The 25,680-nt window shown below is 39.0% G+C and overlaps 1 protein-coding gene across 1 annotated transcript in view; it reads right to left on the bottom strand.

Moving 5' to 3' along the window:
• The window catches only part of ADAMTSL3 (ADAMTS like 3), a gene marked incomplete at its 3' end in the record, with an annotated part of 370,362 nt that overhangs the window by 93,120 nt on the left and 251,562 nt on the right, over nucleotides 1-25,680 (bottom strand). The window contains exon 17 of the mRNA XM_082647461.1: nucleotides 17,794-17,923. Within this exon, the coding sequence (XP_082503587.1) occupies nucleotides 17,794-17,923 (130 nt within the window). The remainder of the gene's footprint in view (nucleotides 1-17,793; nucleotides 17,924-25,680) is intronic.

Here is a 25,680-nt window from a genome sequence, read left to right as displayed (position 1 = left end):
ATACATGTTATTAGGCAACTACAAAAAGTTCTATTCAAGAAAGGGACTAGAGCTTGCTAATTGTGTGATTGAGTGCCTACAAATTTCTAAGAAACAAGTGAATTCCTATGTTATTTAAAATGTTCCAAAGTAAAGAAGAGGATTAAGTATTTTAATGTACATTAGGAAGCTCGGTAAAACCTGAGCACAAAATCTGACAAATGTATATAAAGAAAATATTTTTTATGTATGGCTATGTATTCTGAATTCTAAATAAAAGAGAAATATAAATCCTAAGTAAAATGGAAGCAAGTCAATCAAAGGATTAAAATAATACACAGTACACGCTATGGACTGAATGTTTGTATCCCTCCCCAAATTCATATGTTAAATCCCTAACCTCCAATGTGATAGTGTTTGGAAATTAGGCCTTTAGGTCAAAATTAGGGTTAGAAGAGGCCATAAGGGTGGGGCCTTCCTGATGGGACTAGTGCCCTTGTAAGAAGATAAACCAGAGAGCTCGCTCTCTCTGTCTCTCTCTCTTTCTGCCATAAAAGGACACAGCGAGAAGGTAGCTGTCAGCAAGCTGGGAAGAGAGCTGTCATCAAACACGGTACCCTGCTGGCACCTTGATCTTAAAAGTTCTAGCCTCCAGAACTGTGAGAAAATAAACTTTTGTTGTTTAAGCCATCTAGTCTATCACATTTCTGACCACAGTGGAACTATATTAGATAATCCCCCAAATATTTAGAAATTATGCAATAACCTTTTAAATTACTCATGGGTCAAAGAAGAAATCACAATGAAAATTAGTATTTTTAAATGCATGTTAAAAAACATGAAATGTCAAAATCTGTGGGATGCAGCTAAAGCCATGATTAGAAGAAAATCAATATCTTAAATGTACATATTAAAATGCAAGAAAGGCTGAAAACAATAATCTATTTCAAGAAGTTAAAAAAACAGTATATTAGACCAAAAAAAGTAAGGGAGAGGAAACAAAAAAAGAGATGAGTACAGAAATGAGTGAACTAGAAAACAAAAGTTGGCTGTTCAAAAGACAAATAAAATTGATAAATTTATGGTGAGAAGAACAAAAATAGAGACAGCATAAACATAAGGAATTTAAGGGGAATCTCAGAGGCATTAAAAATAATAAAAGTATAATAGGTGTAAAATGAAAAACATTATGTCAAACAATAAATAAATTTAAATAAATTTAAAAATTGAATTTTTTTAACTTTAGAATTAAAATATTCAATTAACATGCAAAAAGACAAATGAATATATAAACCAGCATTTATATTCCTTTAGCACTTACCCTTAAATTATAGCATATATCACTATAAATGTTGATAACAAAGTCTAGAGTTTCTTGTTATCGCTACTCCTTTTCTTGATCAAGATGAAAGGGCTTCTTGAACTATCCTCATCTGTTACTGTTGTCTAGAATTCTGTTTCTCCTGACTTATTTTAATCATTCCTGTTTTGTTTTTTTTTCCACAGGTTTGGTTGAGTTCATTATATTTTTTTATTCTGCTTTCTCTTCTGCTATCTTTTATCCTTAGAGTTATCCTTGGAAATTTAAAGGGCCTATTTAACATCTCTAGAGTTAATCAAAATTATTTCCATCTTCACAAATAGTACAAGGGGCTTAAATCACTTTAACTCCACAATCAACATTTGACCCAGTTTTACAATCAACCCAGTTTTTGTTGTCCAATATCTATTTCAAATCCACATTCAGATATTATTATTGACTTGCACAGTCAGTGATTCTTTTTTAGATAGCTGTCTTTACAATGTACTTTGGTCAGTATTCATTCTTATATCTCAGACCGTCCCTCTAGGATCAGTTTTCTGCTTAATAAACACATTCTTTTAAAATTATCTTTAGTGAAAGTTTGCTGCTAGTAAAGTCTCCTGGTTTTGCTCACCTAAAATTTCTAACATAATAGTAGTTAACATTTATCGATCACTTACCATGGGTCAAGCTCTTTTTAGAGTACTTTACATGTATTAACACATTTAATCCTCAGATCACCTATAAGGCCACGGTTTGCTGACCCCATTACAATCTGAAAATACCCTTGTTTCATCTTTGAAATATTGTTCACTAAGTATGTGATTCCAGGCTGACAGTTATTTCCTCTGAACCATCTGAAGATAATATTCCATTATTACTAATGAGAAGAATACTGTCAGTTTTTGCTGTTCCTCTTATACATCTCTTCTCTCTGATTGCTTCTGAGATATTTTCTTTGTCTTTGGAGTTCCGAGGCTTCCCAACCATGTGTCTAGGTGTGTATCTCTTTTTTATTTTTCCTGCTTGGGATCTGTTGTAACTCCAGATTCTCAGGATTCATATTTTTCATTAACTGCTGCTCCGTGGCATGTGGGATCTTCCCGGACCGGGGCACGAACCCACGTCCCCTGCATTGGCAGGCGGACTCTTAACCACTGCGCCACCAGGGAAGCCCCTCTCTGTGCTTTTTTCCAGGTAATTTCTTCAGATCTCTCTTCTACTTCACCTGTTTGCCCCATTCCATAACTTTTAAATGTCAGTGATTTTATATTTAACCTCTAGATATTCTATTGGGTTGAACCATATGAATTTGCCAATATTTGACCATTTTTAACCAATGAAATTTAAGTTTTATATGGTTCAACCTAATATTTGGTTCTTTAAAAAAACTGTCCAAGTATTTTTGATAGGTTGTTCCTAGCTTAGGTTTTCATTTCCAGTTTTATACCTTTAAGTATTTTAAACAAACTTATTTTATATTCTGTATCTGATAATTCCAACTATCTGATGCTCTGTGTATCTGATTCCCCACTGATTCTCCCATGTTGTTTATTCCTATTTTGATTTTTGATTATGAGGTCATTCCTATTAGGTCTTGGTGGGAATTTTAAGTTCTAGGTGGAAGTTACATCATTCCTCTACAAAGAATTTGCATTACGTCTGTCAAAACCAATGTGAATTAATTTTTCAGATCACATAGTCAGATAAATATAACCCCCCACCTCCTGCATATAGGGCTGTTGGTAGCTGTCCCCAGGGAGGTACTAACTTTTATACTGGGTTACCACTCTAGATTCATGCCTCAGCTTCGTTCTGGCTACTGAGGATTTCCCCTACTTTCTTACAAGCTTAATTCTACATTTCAAGTTATTTTTAAAAATTTTACCTAGTATTTTAGGAGCTTTAACAAAAGGGCATTCAGGATATCTAGTCCATCACAAGGCTAAAAATGGACGCCCACATTCATATACTTGAAAGTTTAGCAAGTTTAGCTCTAGGATGATCATGACTTTCCCTGAGTTCTCTAAATATGTTATTCCTTTGTTTTCTGGAAACTCCACTTGTTAATACGTTCTTGGGGTTAATATGTCTTTCATGTCTTATAGCTTTTAAGAATTTCTTGTCATCCTTGATTTTCTGCAGTCTCACTTGCCCTATCAAAGTGGAGATTTGTTTTCACTTTTTTCTCTTGATACCAGAAGTATTTTTTCCTGAGTTTTAGTCAACAGTTTAATATCTTGCTTCTCTGCCATTATTTCCCTATTTCTGCACTTCCTTCTCTTTTCCCCAAATCATCAGCCTTCTGTGGTTTGATTCATTTGACACCCTCAGCACTATCTTCAAGTCACCAACTCTTTCAATTGTCTACAGCTTATTCTTTGATTTCATTGACTGTTTTTCATTTCTAGGTTTTCTAATGCTTTCTTTATAATACACATCTATTCTTACCACATTCCTGCCTATTTCTATTTCAAAATTTCTAGTTCTTTACATAGATATTATTTATTAGTTATTTCTCCAAAAATCCCAATAATACTTAGTTAAGTATTTTCAGATTGTTCTTACATTTTAATTTCTTCTGGAGTGAATTCATCTTTCAACTATTGAATCTGTGGGCTATCTTCGTAAGTATTAGATTTTTTTACATGCTTTGGAACTTCATTTTGCAGCCTCAACTGGAAGAGGGTATTCTCTCCCTCCACCTCCTTCAATCCTTTTCTCTGTCTCTTAACCCTTCCTGTCTCAGTTTTGTTTGCCTCCATCTAGCCCTCCAGGGTCTCCAGTCTAGAACGAGGTCTTATATGGACAACGTAGCACAGAAGCACTATAAGGACACTGACATCCAACCACCAAGCCAACAGGTAATCTGGGGCGGTATCTGGTCCCGGGCCTCTATCTGTGTTTGTCCTTCCTCTCCACAAGTGAGCAGCCTCAGGTAAACAATGGCTTCAGGCTGTGATTAGCAGCAGCTTTTTTTCTTTTTTTTCACAAAGAAGCAAAGAACATGGGTCCTTTCCCACGAATTAAAAGGAAGATGTTAAGTCCCTGCTAGCCATAGGACTGGATATAATTGGAAGTATATACGTTAACCTATTAATTAGCCTATTAATATCTAAATTTCCAGGAGCTTTAGAGGTGAGGGAAATCACCAGTAGTAGATATATAGGTCATACTTTGAAGACAATCAGACTACATGGCTAAATAATTAGAAGGCTTTTGTTACACTATTAAAACAACTCAGCTTAACTATGTAAGTTATTTGAAGTTACTTCAGGATGATCAGTCTTTCGAGAAAGTATGTAACTAGAAGAATCAATTAGTGCCATAAGGAAGCAGAAGTGGAACCATTTTTATTCAAGAAATGGATAACAATTTCTTATTAACAGACAGTGAACTAAACACAGAATTTTTTTTTTAATTCAAGAACTGGGTAACAAGTCGGTACAGAAACACATTACTCTTGCCTCCTGTTTCCCTACTTCCCTGTCTAGCTGTGTTGAATCCTGTCATAGAAGAAGGCTCTTCTCGGACTAGTGGGACCATTAAGTAACCCCACATGTCTCTATGAACCGCTGGCTCTCTCTTGGAAAAAGCAAACTCCATAAATAGCAGACACTCAGCAGTTATAGGATAGACCAAGGGGAGTAACCCCATAAAAGCAAATAAATATATAACACCCCACCTTGGAGAGTTCAGGCTAATACATCAAATACATTTGCCTTTGGGTAAATAAAGAACTACTGACTGTCCAATCCAATCTCACTGGTAAGTTTCACCCTGCGGTAGTATTTTACTGCTATTGCCCTTGGAGTCAGTAAATATTTGTATGTAAATATTGTGCAACACCCTGTTCCTGTTATTCCTACACCACTGGTTTCTAGAACCTAAAACATTTTTGTAAGATGACCTTTATTTTGGCATCAACCCTTTGTCTCTGCTGGTTTTTTTCCAATATGACTCTCAACCTTCAAAAAGTTTATTAAATTTGCAACTTCAAAATGAGGAATACGATTTCTCTTCACATGAAAGCAGACCCTTAATTTTGTAAAGTGGCCAAGATATATTGTGTGTTGCCCTAGTCCTAGCTTGAAAGCTCTGTGAGCAAGATGCTGAAGAAGATCCTGTGTAGGATCTCTCGCCGAGGCTGAGGGAAGGAAGCGATCCTGCACGTGGGCTGGTGCGTGAATGAACCAGCGTGCTTCCATCAGCAGCCTTGAGGAGCAGTTTCTAGACTTGTCAAATCTTGCCCTGATTGGTAAGCCAAGGAAGGACAGCTCTGCAACACAAACTCAACCCTGCCTTGGCCTCCTGGGCAGGTCAAGCAAAGGCTGTTATTCTTAGAGCTAAAACAAACCCTGAGCATTTCAAACAACTCATGAGTAGGTATGAGGATAATTGCAAAAACACTAGGCAGAGTCCTAGAGATGTGAGTGAAAAATGCAACCTGAAAGCATGACTCAACAATGAAAGACTAGAGCTGAAAGGGACCTTGGTGATCATAAAGTCTGACACCTTTCGTCAACATTCAGATTGAGAAACTAGGCCCAGAGAGCTAAGGGACATGTCTGAAATGCCTTGATGGAGGTAGAACTAGGGCTCTATCCCCTTCCCCTGACCCATTCCCTCTTCTCTCTGGACTATTAAGACATACCCCTACCAAGTATCTAAGGTTAGGGTCCATTTCACATTGTTGGACTTCATTATACCAGTGAGAAGTGAGCCACTGCTTACTTTTATGGGAGAGTATTAGTTTATTTCCTGGAGGAGGGCTCCAGGCAGAGGGCACGGTATGTGCAAAGGCCCAGAAGCCATGAATGACCATGAACATGGGTCATAGTGAATAATTTAGTGTGGCTGCTGGGCAAGTTCCTCAGCGTTAGTGTGTGTGTGTGTGTGTGTGTGTGTGTGTGTGTGTGTGTGTGTGTGTGTGTGTGTGTGTGTGTGTGTGTGTGTGTGTGTGTGTGTAGCGTGTGATGAGGTGAGAGTGGTCATGACAGGAAATGTGGTTCAAGAACCTAAAACCAGGGTAACAAAGACTTTATTTGCTGTTATGGGTTGAACTCTTTTCTTCAAAAAGCTGTTGAAGTCCTAACTGCTAGTGCCTAGAAATGTGACTTTATTTGGAATTAGGGTCTTTACAGATGATCAAGTTAGGATGAGGTCATTAGATATTGGGCCCTGATCCAATATGAGTAGTGACCTTATAAAAGGGAAATTTCGATGCAGAGACATACAGAGGGAAGGGGATATGAAAACACATGGGGAATGCCATCCACAAGCTAAGGAACGCTCAAGCTACCAGAAGTTAGGAGAGAGGCACAGAACAGGTTTTCCCTCACAGCCCTCTGAAGGAACCAACCCTGCCAAAACACCTTGTTTATGGACTTCTAGTCTCCAGATTGGTGAGACAATAAACTTCTATTGTTTTAGCCACTTAGTTTGTGGTACTTTGTTATGGCAGCCCAAGGAAACAAATACCTATGCCAAAGTAAAGAATGTGGATTTTCCACAGGTAAAGGGAAGTCATTGAAGGGTTTTTTGTGGAAGTTCACACGGACATTCTACAATTTAGAAGGATCTTTCATAGTCACATGTGTGCATATGGATCAGGGAAACATTAGAAGCAGGAGTTATTTAGGAACTAAGAAACCGTTCCGTCAAAACATCTGAATCAAGGCAGTTAGGAATGGATAGGACCTGGGAATTATCATACTAAGACAAATATCAAATGATATCACTTATATGTGGAATCTAAAATATGGTACAAATCAACATATCTATGAAACAAAAACAGACTCACAGACATAGAGAACAGACTTGTGGTTGCCAAGAGGGAGGGGTTTGGGGAGGGAAGTATTGGGAGCTTGGGATTAGCAGATGCAAACTATTATATATAGGATGGATAAACAACAAGGTCCTACTGTACAGCACAGGGGACTATATTCAATATCCTGTGATAAACCATAATAAAAAAATATGAAAAAGAATATATATATATATATATATATATATATATATATATATACGTACAACTGAGTCACTTTGCTGTACAGAAGAAATTAACACAACATTGTAAATTAACTATACTTCAATAAAATTTAAAAACAAAACAAAAACACCTCTGCAGAACCCTGGAGCACAGAGGGGCATGATTTGGAAGCAGTATTTTTGAAGGATGCTCTGAGCATTTCTGGAACAGACAGCAGAGGCACAATGATATTCATGACTACAAATCTAAAGGCAGAGTCAACATCTTGATGAAGAATATTTGCGGCACTATATAAACAGTAAAAAGGAAATGACAAGCTAAGGAAAAACTATTGCAGATTCACATGGAAGCAGGCTTTAAATGGGGGATACTCAAGTGGAATTGTGGCAGGTTGGGTACCTCATTTAAGGACATTTATTAAAAATTTGTAATTGATCTCATCATCTCTGTCACTATGCTCCCCATTTCAGGGTTTGAGCAGTCTTTTAAAAATGTGACTTTATCATCTCATTGTTTAAAGCCTCCAATGGCTCCCCACTGATTCTCTGGGTCACATCTAAATGCCTACCATGGCCCTGCCGTGTCTGATCTCATCTCAGGATACGCTGACTTCCTTTCTGTCCAGTTTCCTGACCACACCAACTTCTTCCTTTCCTCGGGGTCTTTGCACATGCTGTTCCTTCTGCCTAGAACACGCCTTCCTCTACACTTCCCCTGGCCAACTTCTACTCCTCTTTCACATCTCAACTCACATAGAACTTCCTCAGAAAGGCCTCCTCTGACCACCTGCACCCAACCCTCAGCCCCCACCAATCTATATTAGGTCCTCATGTTACTCTTGTTCCTGAGACCTTTTCTGTTTCTTTATAGCATTTATTATAATTTAAGTAATATACTTATTTATGTTTCTGTTTGCTTAACTCTTCCTTCTACCCCATTTCAAGACTCAAGTTTAAGGAACCAGTTTACAAAATCACATAGAGCGTGATTCCAATTTCGTGGGAAAATATGTTGAGATATTAAACTATGTTTTTCACCTCCTGTATTTCCCCTTGTCTCTTACCCCAGTTCACATGGGTAGTCTCCATCTTACAGGGCCTCAGAGGAGGGATGGGGCAGGGGAGGAAAACAGAAACTCCAGCTTTTCCAAAAATATCTGAATCATTGGTTCCAATATTAGAATAAGAAAGAACTGAGAAACCTAAGGTAAGTAATTTGGATTACTAAGGTTTTTAATACTTAACATGAGTGCAATTTCCCTAAAGATGAAAGGGAGCAGGCTTCAAGATGGCGGAAGACTAAGACGCAGAGATCACCTTCCTCCCCACAAATATATCAGAAATACATCTACACGTGGAACAACTCCTACCAAACACCTACTGAACACTGGCAGAAGACCTCAGACCTCCCAAAAGGCAAGAAACCCCCCACGTACCTGGGTAGGGCAAAAGAAAAAAGAATAAACAGAGACAAAAGAATAGGGACAGGACCTGCATCTCGGGGAGGGAGCTGTGAAGGAGGAAAGGTTTCCACACACTAGGAAGCCCCTTCACGGGCGGACACTGTGGGTGGCAGAGGGGGGAAACTTCGGAGCCACGGAGGACAGCGCAGCAACAGGGATGCGGAGGGCAAAGCGGAGAGATTCCCGCACAGAGGATGGGTGCCGACCGGCACTCACCAGCCCGAGAGGCTTGTCTGCTCAGCCGCCGGGGCGGGCCGGGCTGGGAGCTGAGGCTCGGGCTTTGGAGGTCAGATCCCAGGGAGAGGACTGGGGTTGGTGGCGTGAACACAGCCTGAAGGGGGCTAGTGCACCACAGCTAGTCGGGAGGGAGTCCAGGAAAAGGTCTGGAACTGCCGAAGAGGCAAGGCACTTTTTCTTGCCTCTTTGTTTCCTGGTGCTCGAGGAGACAGAATTAAGAGCGCCGCTTAAAGGAGCTACAGAGACGGGCGTGATCCGCGGCTATCAACGCGGACCCCAGAGACGGGCATGAGATGCTATGGCTACTGCTGCCACCACCAAGAAGCCTGTGTGCGAGCACAGGTCACTCTCCACACCTCCCCTCCCAGGAGCCTGTGCTGCCAGCCACTGCCAGGGTCCCATAATCCAGGGACAACTCCCCCGGGAGAACGCACGGCGCGCCTCAGGCTGGTGCAACGTCACGCCGGCCCCTTCCGCCGCAGGCCCGCCCCGCACTCCGTACCCCTCCCTCCCTCTGGCCTGAGCGAGCCAGAGCCCCCGAATCAGCGGCTCCTTTAACCCCGTCCTGTCTGGGCGAAGAACAGATGCCCTCAGGCGATCTACATGCAAAGGCGGGTCCAAATCCAAAGCTGAACCCCGGGAGCTGTGCAAACAAAGAAGAGAAAGGTAAATCTCTCCCAGCAGCCTCAGGAGCAGCAGATTAAATCTCCACAATCAACTTGATGTACCCTGCAGCTGTGGAATACCTGAATAGACAACGAATCATCCCAAATTGAGGAGGTGGACTTTGGGAGCAATGATATATATTTTTTTCCCCTTTTTCTCTTTTTGTGAGTGTGTATGTGTATGCTTCTGTGTGTGGTTTTGTCTGTATAGCTTTGCTTTTACCATTTGTCCCAGGGTTCTATCTGTCTGGGTTTTTTTTTGTTTGTTTCCTTTTTGTTTTCTCTTTTAGTATAGTTTTTAGTGCTTGTTATCATTGGAGGATTTGTTTTTTGGTACGGTTGCTCTCTTCTTGCTTTCTTTTTATTACTTTTTAAATTTTTAAAAATAACTATTTTTTATTTTAATAACTTTATTTAATTTCATTTTATTTTATTTTTATCTCTTCCTTCCTCCCTTTCTCTCCTTCTCTCTTTCTCTCTTTCTTTCTCCCTTTTATTCTTAGCCATGTGGATGACAGGCTCTTGGTGCTCCAGCCAGGCATCAGGGCTGTGCCTCTGAGGTGGGAGAGCCAACTTCAGGACATTGGTCTACCAGAGACCTCCCAGCTCCACATAATACCAACAACGAAAATCTCCTAGAGACCTCCATCTCAGCGCCAAGACCCAGCTCCACTCAACGACCAGAAAGCTACAGTGCTGGACACCCTATGCGAAACAACTGGCAAGACAGGAACACAAGCCCGCCCATTAGCAGACGGGCTGCCTAAAATCATAATAAAGTCACAGACACCCCAAAACACACCACCAGACGTGGACCTGCCCACCAGAAAGACAAGATCCAGCCTCATCCACCAGAACACAGGCACTAGTCCCCTCCACCAGGAAGCCTACACAACCCACTGAACCAACCTTAGCCACTGGGGACAGACACTAAAAACAACAGGAACTACGAACCTTCAGCCTGCAAAAAGGAGACCCCAAACACAGTAAGATAAACAAAATGAGAAGACAGAGAAACATACAGCAGATGAAGGAGCAAGGTAAAAACCCATCAGACCTAAAAACTGAAGAGGAAATAGGCAGTCTACCTGAAAAAGAATTCAGAATAACAATAGTGAAGGTGATCCAAAATCTTGGAAATAGAATGGAGAAAATACAAGAAACGCTTAACAAGGACTTAGAAGAACTGAAGAGCAAACAAACAATGAAAACCAACACAATAAATGAAATTAAAAATTCTCTAGAAGGGATCAATAGCAGAATAACTGAGGCAGAAGAATGGATAAGTGCCCTGGAGGATAAAATAGTGGAAAAAACTAATGCAGAGCAGAATAAAGAAAAAAGAATGAAAAGAATTGAGGACAGTCTCAGAGACCTCTGGGACAACATTAAATGCACCAACATTCGAATTATGGGGGTCCCAGAAGAAGAAGAGAAAAAGAAAGGGACTGAGAAAATATTTGAAGAGATTATAGTTGAAAACTTCCCTAATATGGGAAAGGAAATAGTTAATCAAGTCCAGGAAGCGCAGAGAGTCCCAAATAGGATAAATCCAAGGAGAAACACACCGAGACACATATTAATCAAACTATCAAAAATTAACTACAAAGAAAAAATATTAAAAGCAGCAAGGGAAAAACAGCAAATAATATACAATGGAATCCCCATAAGGTTAACAGCAGATCTTTCAGCAGAAACTCTGCAAGCCAGAAGGGAGTGGCAGGACATATTTAATGTGATGAAAGGGAAAAACCTACAACTAAGATTACTCTACCCAGCAAAGATCTCATTCAGATTTGACAGAGAAATTAAAACCTTTACAGACAAGCAAAAACTAAGAGAATTCAGCACCACCAAATCAGCTTTATAACAAATGCTAAAGGAAATTCTCTAGGCAGGAAGGAGGAATGGATACAAAAAAAAGACCCATATATATGTTGTCTACAAGAGACCCACTTCAGACCTAGGGAAACATACAGACTGAAAGTGAGGGGATGAAAAAGGATATTCTGTGCAAATCAAAAGAAAGAAATCAAAAAAAAGCTGGAATAGCAGTTCTCATATCAGACAAAATAGACTTTAAAACAAAGACTATTACAAGAGACAAAGAAGGACACTACATAATGATCAAGTGATCAATCCATGAAGAAGATATAACAATTGTAAATATTTATGCACCCAACATAGGAGCACCTCAATACATAAGGCAAATACTAAGAGCCATAAATGGGGAAATCCACAGTAACACAATCATAGTAGGGGACTTTAATACTCCACTCTCACCAATAGACAGATCATCCAAAATGAAAATAAAAAAGGAAACACAAGCTTTAAATGATACATTAAACAAGATGGATTTAATTGATATTTATAGGACATTCCATCCAAAAACAACAGAATACACTTTCTTCTCAAATGCTCATGGAACATTCTCCAGGATACATCATATCTTGGGTCACAAATCAAGCCGTGGTAAATTTAAGAAAATTGAAATAGTATCAAGTATCTTTTCTGACCACAATGCTATGAGACTAGATGTCAATTACAGTAAAAAAAAATCTGTAAAAAATACAAACACATGGAGGCTAAAAAATACACTACTTCATAATCAAGAGATCACTGAAGAAATCAAAGAGGAAATCAAAAAATACCTAGAAACAAATGACAATGAAAACACGATGACCCAAAACCTGTGGGATGCAGCAAAAGCAGTTCTAAGAGGGAAGTTTATAGCAACACAATCCTACCTTAAAATACAAGAAACATCTCAAATAAACTAACTTTACACCTAACACAATTAGAGAAAGAAGAACCAAAAAAATCCCAAGTTAGCAGAAGGAAATAAATCATAAAGATCAGATCAGAAATAAATGAAAAAGAAATGAAGGAAACGATAGCAAAGATCAATAAAACTAAAAGCTGGTTCTTTGAAAAGATAAACAAAATTAATAAACCATTAGCCAGACTCATCAAGAAAAAAAGGGAGAAGACTCAAACCAATAGAATTAGAAATGAAAAAGGAGAAGTAACAACTGACACTGCAGAAATACAAAGTATCATGAGAGATTACTACAAGCAACTATATGCCAATAAAATGGACAGCCTGGAAAGATGGACAAATTCTTAGAAATGCACAACCTTCTAAGACTAAACCAGGAAGAAAGAGAAAATATAAACAGACCAATCACAAGCACTGAAATTGAAACTGTGATTAAAAATCTTCCAACAGACAAAAGCCCAGGACCAGATGGCTTCACAGGCAAATTCTAGCAAACATTTAGAGAAGAGCTAACACCTATCCTTCTCAACCTCTTCAAAAATATAGCAGAGGGAGGAACACTCCCAATCTCATTCTACTAGGCCACCATCACCCTGATACCAAAACCAGACAAAGATGTCACAAAGAAAGAAAACTACAGGCCAATATCACTGATGAACATAGATGCAAAAATCCTCAACAAAATACTAACAAACAGAAACCAACAGCATATTAAACGGATCATACACCATGATCAAGTGGGGTTTATCCTACGAATGCAAGGATTCTTCAATATATGCAAATCAATCAATGTGATACACCATATTAACAAATTGAAGGAGAAAAACCATATGATCATCTCAGTAGATGCAGAGAAAGCTTTCGACAAAATTCAACACCCATTTATGATAAAAACCCTCCAGAAAGTAGGCATAGAGGGAACTTACCTCAACAGAATAAAGGGCACATATGACAAACCCACAGCCGACAACGTCCTCAATGGTGAAAAACTGAAAGCATTTGCACTAAGATCAGGAACGAGACAAGGTTGCCCACTCTCACCACTCTTATTCAACATAGTTTTGGAAGTTTTAGCCACAGCAATCAGAGAAGAAAAAGAAATAAAAGGAATCCAAACTGGAAAAGAAGAAGTAAAGCTGTCACTGTTTGCAGATGACATGATACTATACATAGAGAATCCTAAATAAGCTACCAGAAAACTACTAGAGCCAATCAATGAATTTGGTAAAGTAGCAGGATACAAAATTAATGCAAAGAAATCTTCTGCATTCCTATATACTAATGATGAAAAATCTGAAAGTGAAATCAAGAAAACTCTCCCATTTACCATTGCAACAAAAAGAATAAAATACCTACGAATAAACCTACCTAAGGAGACAAAAGACCTGTATGCAGAAAATTATAAGAAACTGATGAAAGAAATTAAAGATGATATAAATAGATATAACATGTTCTTGGATTGGAAGAATCAACATGGTGAAAATGACTCTAATACCCAAAGCAATCTACAGATTCAATGAATCCCTGTCAAACTACCACTGGCATTTTTCACAGAACTAGAACAAAAAATATCACAATTTGTATGGAAACACAAAGGCCCCGAAGAGCCAAAGCAATCTTGAGAAAGAAAAACGGAGCTGGAGAAATCAGGCTCCCTGACTACAGACAATACTACAAAGCTACAATGATCCAGACAGTATGGTACTGGCACAAAAACAGAAATATAGATTAATGGAACAGGATAGAAAGCCCAGAAATAAACCCACACATATATGGTCACCTTATTTTTGATAAAGGAGGGAAGAATATACAATGGAGAAAAGACAGCCTCTTCAGTAAGTGGTGCTGGGAAAACTGGACACCTACATGGAAAAGAATGAAATTAGAACACTCCCTAACACCATACACAAAAATAAACTCAAAATGGATTAAAGGGCTTCCCTGGTGGCGCAGTGGTTGAGAGTCCGCCTGCCGATGCAGGGGTCACGGGTTCGTGCCCCAGTCTGGGAAGATCCCACATGCTGTGGAGTGGCTGCGCCCGTGAGCCACGGCCGCTGAGTCTGCGCGTCTGGAGCCTGGGCTCCGCAACAGGAGAGGCCACAGCAGTGAGAGGCCCGCGTACCATGAAAAAAAAAAATGGATTAAAGTCCTAAATGTAAGGCCAGACACTATCAAACTCTTAAAGGAAAACATAGGCAGAACACTTTATCACACAAATCACAGCAAGATCCTTTTTGACCCACCTCTTAGAGAAATGGAAATAAAAACAAACAAAAAAAAATGGGACGTAATGAAACTTCAAAGCTTTTGCACAGCAAAGGAAACCATAAACAAGACGAGAAGACAACCCTCAGAATGGGAGAAAATATTTGCAAATGAAGCAACTGACAAAGGATTAATCTCCAAAATTTACAAGCAGCTCATGCAGCTCAATATCAAAAAAACAAACAACCCAATCCAAAAATGGGCAGAAGACCTAAATAGACATTTCTCCAAAGCAGATATACAGATTTCCAACAAACACATGAAAGAATGCTCAACATCATTAATCATTAGAGAAATGCAAATCAAAACTACAATGAGGTATCATCGCACACCGGTCAGAATGGCCATCGTCACAACATCTACAAACAATAAATGCTGGAGAGGGTGTGGAGAAAAGGGAACCCTCTTGCACTGTTGGTGGGAATGTAAATTGGTACAGCCACTATGGAGAACAATATGGAGGTTTCTTAAATAACTAAAAATAGAACTACCATACCACCCAGCAATCCCACTACTGGGCATATACCCTGAGAAAATCATAATTCAAAAAGAGTCATGTACCACAATGCTCACTGCAGCTCTATTTACAACAGCCAGGACACGGAAGCAACCTAAGTGTCCATCGACAGATGAATGGATAAAGAAGATGTGGCACATATATACAATGGAATATTACTCATCCATAAAAAGAAGCGAAACTGAGTTATTTGTAGTGAGGTGGATGGACCTAGAGTCTGTCATACAGAGTGAAGTAAGTCGGAAAGAGAAAAATACCATATGCTAACAAATATATATGGAATCTAAAATAAATAAATAAATAAAAGGTCATGAAGAACCTAGGGACAAGATGGGAATAAAGACGCAGACCTACTAGAGAATGGGCTTGAGGACACAGGGAGGGGGAAGGGTAAACTGGGACGAAGTGAGAGAGAGGCATGGACATATATACACTACCAAATGTAAAATACATAGCTAGTGGGGAGCAGCCGCATAGCACAGGGAGATCAGCTCGGTGCTTTGTGACCACCTAGAGGGGTGGGATAGGGAGGGTGGGAGGGAGGGAGACCCAAGAGGGAAGTGATATGGAGATATATGTGTAACTGATTCCCTTTGTTATAAAGCGAAACTAAGACACCATTGTAAAACAATTATACTCCAATAAAGGTGTTACCAAAAAAAAAAAAAAAAAGATGAAAAGGTCGTTCCAATTGGATATAGCCTCAGCACCACCTCCCATATACTTGATGTTCTTGGACAGCTCCGGACAGACTTGACAAAGTGGGTATCCTGATGCCCAGCTAGATCCTAATAGTCTTACTGTATTGTCTCTTCTGCAATTTTCTGTTAGTGTTCTGGTACGGATGACTCTGGAATTCAGAAACCTGGGGGTGGAAATGAGATGTCCAGGAAAGAAGATTTCCCTATGCTGTTTCTGGGTCTTGCTCTCCAAAGTACGTTTGTAGGTCTTTACTGCCTCCTCTCAGCTGAGCACAGCAAGACGGTTCTAACGCAAGTCAAGAAGTTCCGCGTATTTCCTTAGCCGACAACTTAAGTCAGAAATATTGCAATGGACCACACCTTTATCCATTCCTCTGTTGATGGACATTTAGATTGCTTCCATGTCCTAATGAGGACCTACTGTATAGCACAGGGAACTCTACTCAATGCTCTGTGGTGACCTAAATGGGAAGGCAATCCAAAAAGGAGGGGATATATATGTATACGTATAGCTGATTCATTTTGCTGTACAGCAGAAACTAACACAACACTGTAAAGCAACTATACTCCAATAAAAAATTTTTTAAAAAGAAATACGGCTAGATAAAACCCTGTGCCTGGCTCACTGCAGGTGTGGTCTCCCCAGGGATGAAGCATGCATTGAGCTGGCCTCTTCCCAAGACTCTGCAGGTTAGAGAGCAAGACCCACAAGGAAAGGGCCCATCTGTGGGATACATAAGACTGGATCTCCAGGATGCCCTGACTTATTTGATCCTCACCCTCACCACTTCAGACCAGGAAGGCAGGAGTTTCTGCCTCATAGCCAACACATCTCATGGAATCAAAATCAGAAAGATCAAGAGAATTCCAGAAGCACAACTTATTTCCTGAATAAACATAAAAACCTACCCTTACTCCCGTATGGCACGGGACACAAACTTCCTCAATTACTTAGGGTCCTAGACATAACTAAACTCACCTTTAGTGAATACAGGTACCTCATCAGATGGGTGATATAATTACTAAGAGGCAGGAAAGAGAATCTGGCAACAAGAGAGAGGAGGTGATTGGGAATGGGCTTTAAATTCTTGGTTTTAAATTTATCAGAGAAGAGTGGTCAAGATCATAAAGGTAAAGGATAGAGAAGAGAAAAAAATGGGGCCTGGATTTTGGAAGGTCTTGTGTGAGAGACCAGTGATGCTGAGTTATAATCCTCTGTAGCCAGCAACACGCAGGGATAGAGGAACAGGGGGAAAACCTACCCTTCCTTCTGATAAAATTCCCCAGGATCTTAAAAGGACTTGTGAAAGGAAGCAGATTAACTTTTAAGTTCAAACTTGGAGACCAAAAATAAGTCAACCTCGCCTACCCTTTGGGGCCTGTAACATTACACCCCATAATCTGAGATCTATGGTAAATCGTGGGAAGGTAAGAACACACTGGTGTGAGTTCTAGGTAACAAATAGGAGATCACTCAGTCATTCAACAAATATGGATTGAGCACCTACTGTGTACCAGTGCCAACCCGACCTCAGATCCTGTGCTCTTGGATGTGGCTTTGGGCACAGAAATGTTCTTGAGGAGACAGACAGGAGACAGGACAAAACTGCTGACCTCATGGTTTTGTCAGCAGCAGGCCAGTTCATGTTCATTCATGTTTGATGCAAACAAAAGTCAGACTAAAGGGGTTTCCTGCTGAACCTGGCAGTATCTGTGCATCTTAGCAAGAATTTGGCTGGGGCATAACTCGAACAGAGAAGGGAGAACTCCGACGTAGGCCAGGCAGATCTACTTTGGGTGGACCCACCAGTCTCAATGCACACACGTGTTTCTCTGCAAGGGAGGGTGTTACCATTCAGACGGTGTGTCCTGGGAGCATGAGACAGCACATACCTGGGTGGGCAGGGTTCCATGTTACAAGCCTGACTCATTGCTGGAGGACGGTGGACCATATCACACAAGGAGTCGTTGACCGTCTGCTGGGTCTGGATGTGTAAGCACACTGCAATGGCTTCTTGATAGCCTGGAGGTTGGAAAGAGAAAAAGTGCAAATGACTTAGAATAACTCGTGCGGAAAAAAGAAAACAGGGTCTTGAGACTTCTCGTTCTTAAGCTACTGCCCTTTTGACCATATTACGTGGCTGCAGGCTGCATTTCAGGGTACACGTGGAGCAAACGACTTTGCATTTTGCAAAGTCTCCCAGTCTTTGATATTCTCTCCATCACCTTTTAAACTCAGTCCCTCTACTGTCCCTCCCCCAAATATACTCACTTTAAGACATTAAGGAGCATCCCGACTCCCCATCCACCTTCAGACTGACCTGCATTCCAAATATACTCAAAGCTAGGAGTTCCCTCAAATGAATTATCAAAGTGTTCCTTCCAAACATATACAATAATTTCCCTAAGAGGAATTTTCATATCAGCTCCTAAAGAATAACACTTGCTTTATATCATTGAATATGTGCTAAATTTGGTGTATAACCCTTATTAAAATTTTCATTAGAGTTGGAGTTCCTGTTCACTAAATACTATCATTAGTAATATTTCTATTACTAGCAAAAACAACAGGAATGCCTCCCATTGGGAAAGTGATTTGCAGTGTATGAAGTGCTTTCAAATACACTATTTGAGCCCACCATAATCTTGTGAGGTCAAAAGAATGGTATCATTATCTCCATTTTATTAATTTAATCATAAGGAAACAGTTGAGAGAGAAATGAAGACCGCAAAAGAGTGGTAGATTCAAAACTGAAAATCAGATTTCCTGCTTCCGAATTCAGTGGTCTTTCTTTTGTACCCGAGGGATTCCAAAATGCAATACAGCCAACCAGCTTCCCTGTTCAAATATGAACTTTCACAGGCACATTTTTCCTTTGAGGTTAGACAGGTCTGTCTGACCCCAAAGCCCATGTCTCAACCACTCTTCTTTTTTTGTTGAGACAAAAAAAAAAAAATTATTGGAAAATCAGAACTGAACAAAATATAAATGAAACTTTTGATGAAAAAAATCAAATGAAAATTGTAATAGCGACTGACTATGCTATTTGAAATATGCAATGTATTCAGTTTCATGCAAAAATGTGTGTTCCATTATGTTATAAGATTGTGGTTCTTTTTCCAAATGCCATGTTTCAATTCAACCATTTTACAATATTTCGCAGAATGCAGTACAGGCCAAAAGTATATATAAAATATGTATTTGAGATGTTCAGTTCTTTTCACTAAATTTTCTTTTGCTTTCTTCGGCTGTAATCTTATGCTCCCATCCATGGCAGGATGCAGTCTTAAATCTCCATGCATCTTCCATGAACCTTTTTCTTTTTTTAAATAAACAGTGGCTAACCTGAAATACAAGGAGACACTGCTACAACATCACACCTTGGGTTCTCACCAGCAAATGTCAAACTTTCTTAGTGACTTTACAGATGTTCATTTTCTAGCAGGTTTCATTTCTTTTTAATCTGAGAAAAATTCAGTTGTCTTTCACATATATTTTAATTTGTAATCAAAATTATTTACAAAATACACTTAGAGACTATTTTGAAATGTTTTCTGGAGACTGAGGGGGTGAGTCTGAAAGCACCAAAGTTATCTCATTTTAACCATTTTGATGGACTTTCACAACATTTGTGACAAATCTTTGGGTCTTAAAGCAACTTTACTCAAAAAATATAGAAGTTTAAGAGGCGATTTAGGATACTTATTGAGGTAGAATGCATTTTCCAAAGACGGCCACGAGAATATGTCCCTTCCCACGTACTGGGCCTACAATATGACTTTACCACTTTTCACTTCAAGAGGATTGAGTTAACCTTTATCCTCAAAAGTAAAAATTATAAAAATAAGTTTACTTCATCTTATACTTAAAATGTGGATAGTAATCGCAAATATGCATTTAGAAGTCATAAAATAAATCAAGTGTTGAAATTTCGATGTAAGTTTTCTAATAAATTCCTTTGGTAGCATGAGGCAACATCCTTCACTTCACATTTGACTTCTACAATGTCATATTAAGAGGGTTGTTTTTTCTTTGGCAAAAAAATATCCAAAGCCTACATCAAGAAATGAATTCATAATTAAAGGGTAAAAACACAGACTCTATGATGGGAAGCAGAGCCAATAAATGAGCTAATACATTCCCTTTTGTTGGTTTAAGGTTAGTTTGAGTTGGATTTCTTGCAAACAAATCTTGACTAATTCAACATGCCAAGTAACATCACACAGACACACACACACACACACCCAGTAAAAAATACTTGGAGCAATAAAAAAATCTATAGTCAGAACCTTTAAGATGACACCCACTATTTAACATATCAAATTATTTTTCAAAGTGGGAAAATGATTTGAATAAGAAAATTATGTTGATAAAATACCAAATAGCCTTGGCCCTTAGAAACAAATGTAATATGCTCTTTTTAAGCACCAGTGGAACATTAACAAAAATTGATCCTATATGAGTCTATAAAGAAAACTGCACTAAATTCCATAAGCCAGAAATTATGCAAGTAACATTCTTGACCATAATAGAGTCCAACTATAAATGAATAATAAACAATTAACCCACCCCCCAATCCAAACATTAGAATTTTTTAAGTCATTTCCTATAAAACTCCTAGGTCAAAAAGAGTGACTAGGTTACAGATTATTTGTGACAAGAAAAAAAGAGAAGAGGAAGTCTTAAAGCAACCTGAGACTAGATGAACATCTCTTGATGATGGTTTTAATATCATGAAATAGATGACTTTTTTCCAAGAAAATCTAAATTATGAAATTCACTTTAAAATTAAGACCTTGTATATAACAATAAGCAGGGGGGAAACTTGAAAATGATGTTAATGATCCAGCCACAGTGCTCCTCCCTCAATCCTGCCCCCAAGAGGGAAAAGCAAGAACTGAATTTAGACAGTTATAGATGCAAATTCTTCCAAACTTTTAAAACAGATAGCTTCTATGATATGAACTATTTAAGATTATTAAAAGGTATGGAAAACTCCAAGTCATCTCACAAAACTAGTATAAAACTGATGATAAAAATCTAAGAGAAAAAAAACCCAGATCTACTTCATATAGTGTTGCTTTATACAATGCTATATGACAGATGCAAGCCTAGGGCCATATTGAAAAGAACAGTTAGCATAGGTTTTTCCTTCTGCTGATTAGCCAGTATGATAGAATAACTACTGCTATAAGCTCCCAGGTAATGAAAAAAAGTAGAACCATAATATGGTATGGACCCAGAGGAGTGCCATTCTGGTATGAAAATGCAAGTTTTATAGCACTCCAAATAGGTGAGTTCTTTTTAGGAGCCAGATGAGAAGACAGCTGGTAAAAATTAAGGACTGTTGAAAGCCATTTGGCCTTATGAAGGGCATCATAAACATCACTGGAGCCTGAAAGGAAGTGACCAGTTATATCAAGAGTAGCTGGAAGAAACTACAGCTAGAGGCCTGTTATGATTTGAAGGGATCTGAAGAGAACAAAACAGCTATTGCTGATGTACCATGTCGGGAACACATCTCCATAGGAAGTATGCTAAAATGAGCCCATAGTGGGCCAAATCAGCTTGCAGTCCTACTTTCCCATTTGCAGGAAGGCATCTTGTACTCCACCACGCTCAACAGATGATACCTACGTGCATCAATATCATTCATACATGCATGGAAAACCCTAAATTAAATACTAGCACATTGTAATCAAGTCAAAAGTATAATAAAAGAATACTACATGTGACCTCAAACAACTGGGCATTCACATACCAAATCACTCACACACAAATATTCACACACACTCGAACAGAAACAACCAGATAGGAACTTCCTGCGATCAAGCAGATACACCCACCCACCCTCACATCCATCCTCGCCTTTCCCTTGCCAGTTTCCATTAGGAGCTGCTCCTGCAACTATTTAAGACTGAGCTCCACAACCAGGCTATGAATTTCACTCCCTGGCATCTTAGGACATTTCTTGATACTTTGCCTTTTGCTTTCATTCTGGAACTTTCTCCTTGCCTTTTTTTTGTATGTGTCTATTTATTTTATTTTACTTTTAACATCTTTATTGGAGTATAATTGCTTTACAATGTTGTGTTAGTTTCTGCCGTATAACAAAGTGAATCAGCTATATGTATACATATATCCCCATATCCTCTCCCTCTTGTGTCTCCCTCCCACCCTCCCTATCCCACTCCTCTAGGTGGTCACAAAGCACCGAGCTGATCTCCCTGTGCGATGCGGCTGCTTCCCACTATCTATTTTCAATTGGTATTGTGTATATGTCCATGCCACTCTCTCACTTTGTCCCAGCTTACCCTTCCCCCTCCCCATGTCCTCAAGTCCATTTTCTACGTCTGTGTCTTTATTCCTGTCCTGCCCCTAGGTTCTTCAGATCCATTTTTTTTTTTTTAGATTCCATATATATGTGGTAGCATACAGTGTTTGCTTTTCTCTTTCTGACTTACTTCACTCTGTATGACAGACTCTAGGTCCATCCACCTCACTACAAATAACTCAGTTGCGTTTCTTTTTATGGCTGAGTAATATTCCATTGTACACGTGCCACATTTTCTTTATCCATTCATCTGTCGATGGACACTTAGGTTGCTTCCATGTCCTGGCTATAGTAAATAGAGCTGCAGTGAACATCGTGGTACATGACTCTTTTTGAATTATGGTTTTCTCAGGGTATATGCCCAGTAGTGGGATTACTGGGTCATATGGTAGTTCTATTTTTAGTTTTTTAAGGAACCTTCATACTGTTCTCCATAGTGGCTGTATCAGTTTACAGTCCCACCAACAGTGCAAGAGGTTTCCCTTTTCTCCACACCCTCTCCAGCATTTATTGTTTGTAGATATTTTGGTGATGGCCATTCTGGCCAAAGTGAGGTGACACATTGTAGTTTGATTTGCATTTCTCTAATGATTAGTGATGTTGAGCATCCTTCCATGTGTTTTCTGGAAATCTGTATGTCTGCTTTGGAGAAATGTCTATCTAGGTCTTCTGCCCATTTTTGGATAGGGTTGTTTGCTTTTTGATACTGAGCTGCATGAGCTGCTTATATATTTTGGAGATTAAACCTTTGTCAGTTGCTTCTTTGAAAATATTTTCTCCCATTCTAAGTGTTGTCTTTTCGTCTTGTTTATGGTTTCCTCTGCTATGCAAAAGCTTTGAAGTTTCATTAGGTCGCATTTGTTTATTTTTGTTTTTATTTTCATTTCTCTAGGAGGTGGGTCAAAAAGGATCATGCTGTGATTTATGTCATAGAGTGTTCTGCCTATGTTTTCCTCTAAGAGTTTTATAGTGTCTGGTCTTACATTTGGGTCTTTAATCCGTTTTGAGCTTATTTTTGTGTATGGTGTTAGGGAGTGTTCTAATTTCATTCTTTTACATGTAGCTGTCCAGTTTTCCCAGCACCACTTATCGAAGAGGCTGTCTTTTCTCCATTGTATATTCTTCCCTCCTTTATCAAAGATAAGGTGACCATATGTGCATGCGTGTATCTCTGTGCTTTCTATCCTGTTCCATTGATCCATATTCTGGTTTTTGTGCCAGTACCATACTTTCTTGATTACTGTAGTTTTGTGGTATAGTTTGAAGTTAGGGAGCCCGATTCCTCCAGCTCCGTTTTTCTTTCTCAAGATTGCCTTGGCTATTTGGGGTCTTTTGTGTTTCCATACAAATTGTGATATTTATTGTTCTAGCTCTGTAAAAAATGCTATTGGTAGTTTGATAGGGATTGCACTGAACCTGTAGATTGTTTTGGGTAGTATAGTCATTTTCACAATGGTGATTCTTCCAATCCAAGAACATGGTATATCTCTCCATCTGTTTGTATCATCTTTAATTTCTTTCATCAGTGTCTTATAATTTTCTGAGTACAGGTCTTTTGTCTCCTTAGGTAGGTTTATTCCTAGACAATTTATTCTTTTTGTTGCAATGGTAAGTGGGAGTATTTGCCTGATTTCACTTTCAGATTTTTCATCATTTGTGTATAGGAATGCCAGAGATTTCTGTGCATTAATTTTGTATCCTGCTACTTTACCAAATTCATTGATTAGCCCTAGTAGTTTTCTGGTAGCATCTTTAGGATTCTCTATGTATAGTATCATGTCATCTGCAAACAGTGACAGTTTTACCTCTTCTTTTCCGATTTGGATTCCTTTTATTGTGGCTAAACCTTCCAAAACTATGTTGAATAATAGTGGTGAGAGTGGGCAACCTTGTTTTGTTCCTGATCTTAGTGGAAATGGTTTAGTTTTTCACCATTGAGGACGATGTTGGCTGTGGGTTTGTCATATATAGCCTTTATTATGTTGAGGTTGGTTCCCTCTATGCCTACTTTCTGGAGGGTTTTTTTTTTTTTTTTGCAGTACATGGGCGTCTCACTGTTGTGGACTCTCCCATTGCAGACACAGGCTCTGGACGCGCAGGCTCAGCGGCCACAGCTCATGGGCCCAGCCACTCCGCGGCATGTGGGATCTTCCCGGACGGGGGCACGAACCCCTGTCCCCTGCATCGGCAGGCGGATTCTCAACAACTGTGCCACCAGGGAAGCCCTCTGGAGGGTTTTTATCATAAATTGGTGTTGAATTTTGTCGAAGGCTTTTTCTGCATCTATTGAGATGATCATATGGGTTTTCTCCTTCAATTTGTTAATATGGTGTATCACATTGATTTTCGTATACTGAAGAATCCTTGTAATCCTGGGATAAACCCCACTTGATCATGGTGTATGATCCTTTTAATGTACTGTTGGATTCTGTTTGCTAGTATTTTGTTGAGGACTTTTGCATCTATGTTCATCAGTATATTGGCCTATAGTTTTCTTTCTTCGTTACCTCTTTGTCTGGTTTTGGTATCAGGGTGATGGTGGCCTCGTAGAATGAGTTTGGGAGTGTTCCTCCCTCTGCTATACTTTGAAAGAGTTGGAGAAGGATAGGTGTTAGCTCTTCTCTAAATGTTTGATAGAATTCGCCTGTGAAACCATCTGGTCCTGGGCTTTTGTCTGTTGGAAGATTTTTAATTCCAGTCTCAATTTCAGTGCTTGTGATTGGTCTGTTCATATTTTCTATTTCTTCCTGGTTCAGTCTCAGAAGATTGTGCTTTTCTAAGAATTTGTCCATTTCTTCCAGGTTGTCCATTTTATTGGCATATAGTTGCTTGTAATAGTCTCTTACGATGCTTTGTATTTCTGCAGTGTCAGTTGTTACTTCTCCTTTTTCATTCCTAATTCTACTGATTTGAGTCTTCTCCCTTTTTTTCTTGATGAGTCTGGCTAATGGTTTATTAATTTTGTTTATCTTCTCAAAGAACCAGCTTTTAGTTTTATTGATCTTTGCTATCGTTTCCTTCATTTCTTTTTCATTTATTTCTGATCTGATTTTTATGATTTCTTTCTTTCTGCTAACTTTGAGGGGGTTTTGTTCTTTCTCTAATTGCTTTAGGTATAAGATTAGTTTGTTTATTTGAGATTTTTCTTGTTTCTTGAGGTAGTATTGTATTCCTATAAACTTCCCTCTTAGAACTGCTTTTGCTGCATCCCATAGGTTTTGGGTCATCATGTTTCCATTGTCATTTGTTTCTAGGTATTTTTTGATTTCCTCTTTGATTTCTTCAGTGATCTCTTGGTTACTTAGTAGTGTATTGTTCAGCCTCCATGTGTTTGTATATTTTACAGATTGTTTTCTGTAATTGACATCTAGTCTCATAGCACTGTGGTCAGAAAGGATACTTGATACAATTTCAATTTTCTTAAATTTACGAAGGCTTGATTTGT

Source organism: Grampus griseus (genome assembly GCF_964374135.1).
Source record: "Grampus griseus genome assembly, chromosome: 2".
Classification (NCBI taxonomy): Eukaryota; Metazoa; Chordata; class Mammalia; order Artiodactyla; family Delphinidae; genus Grampus; species Grampus griseus.
Note: the sequence above shows the minus strand (reverse complement) of the source record. Positions and strands in the feature narration are given on the sequence as shown.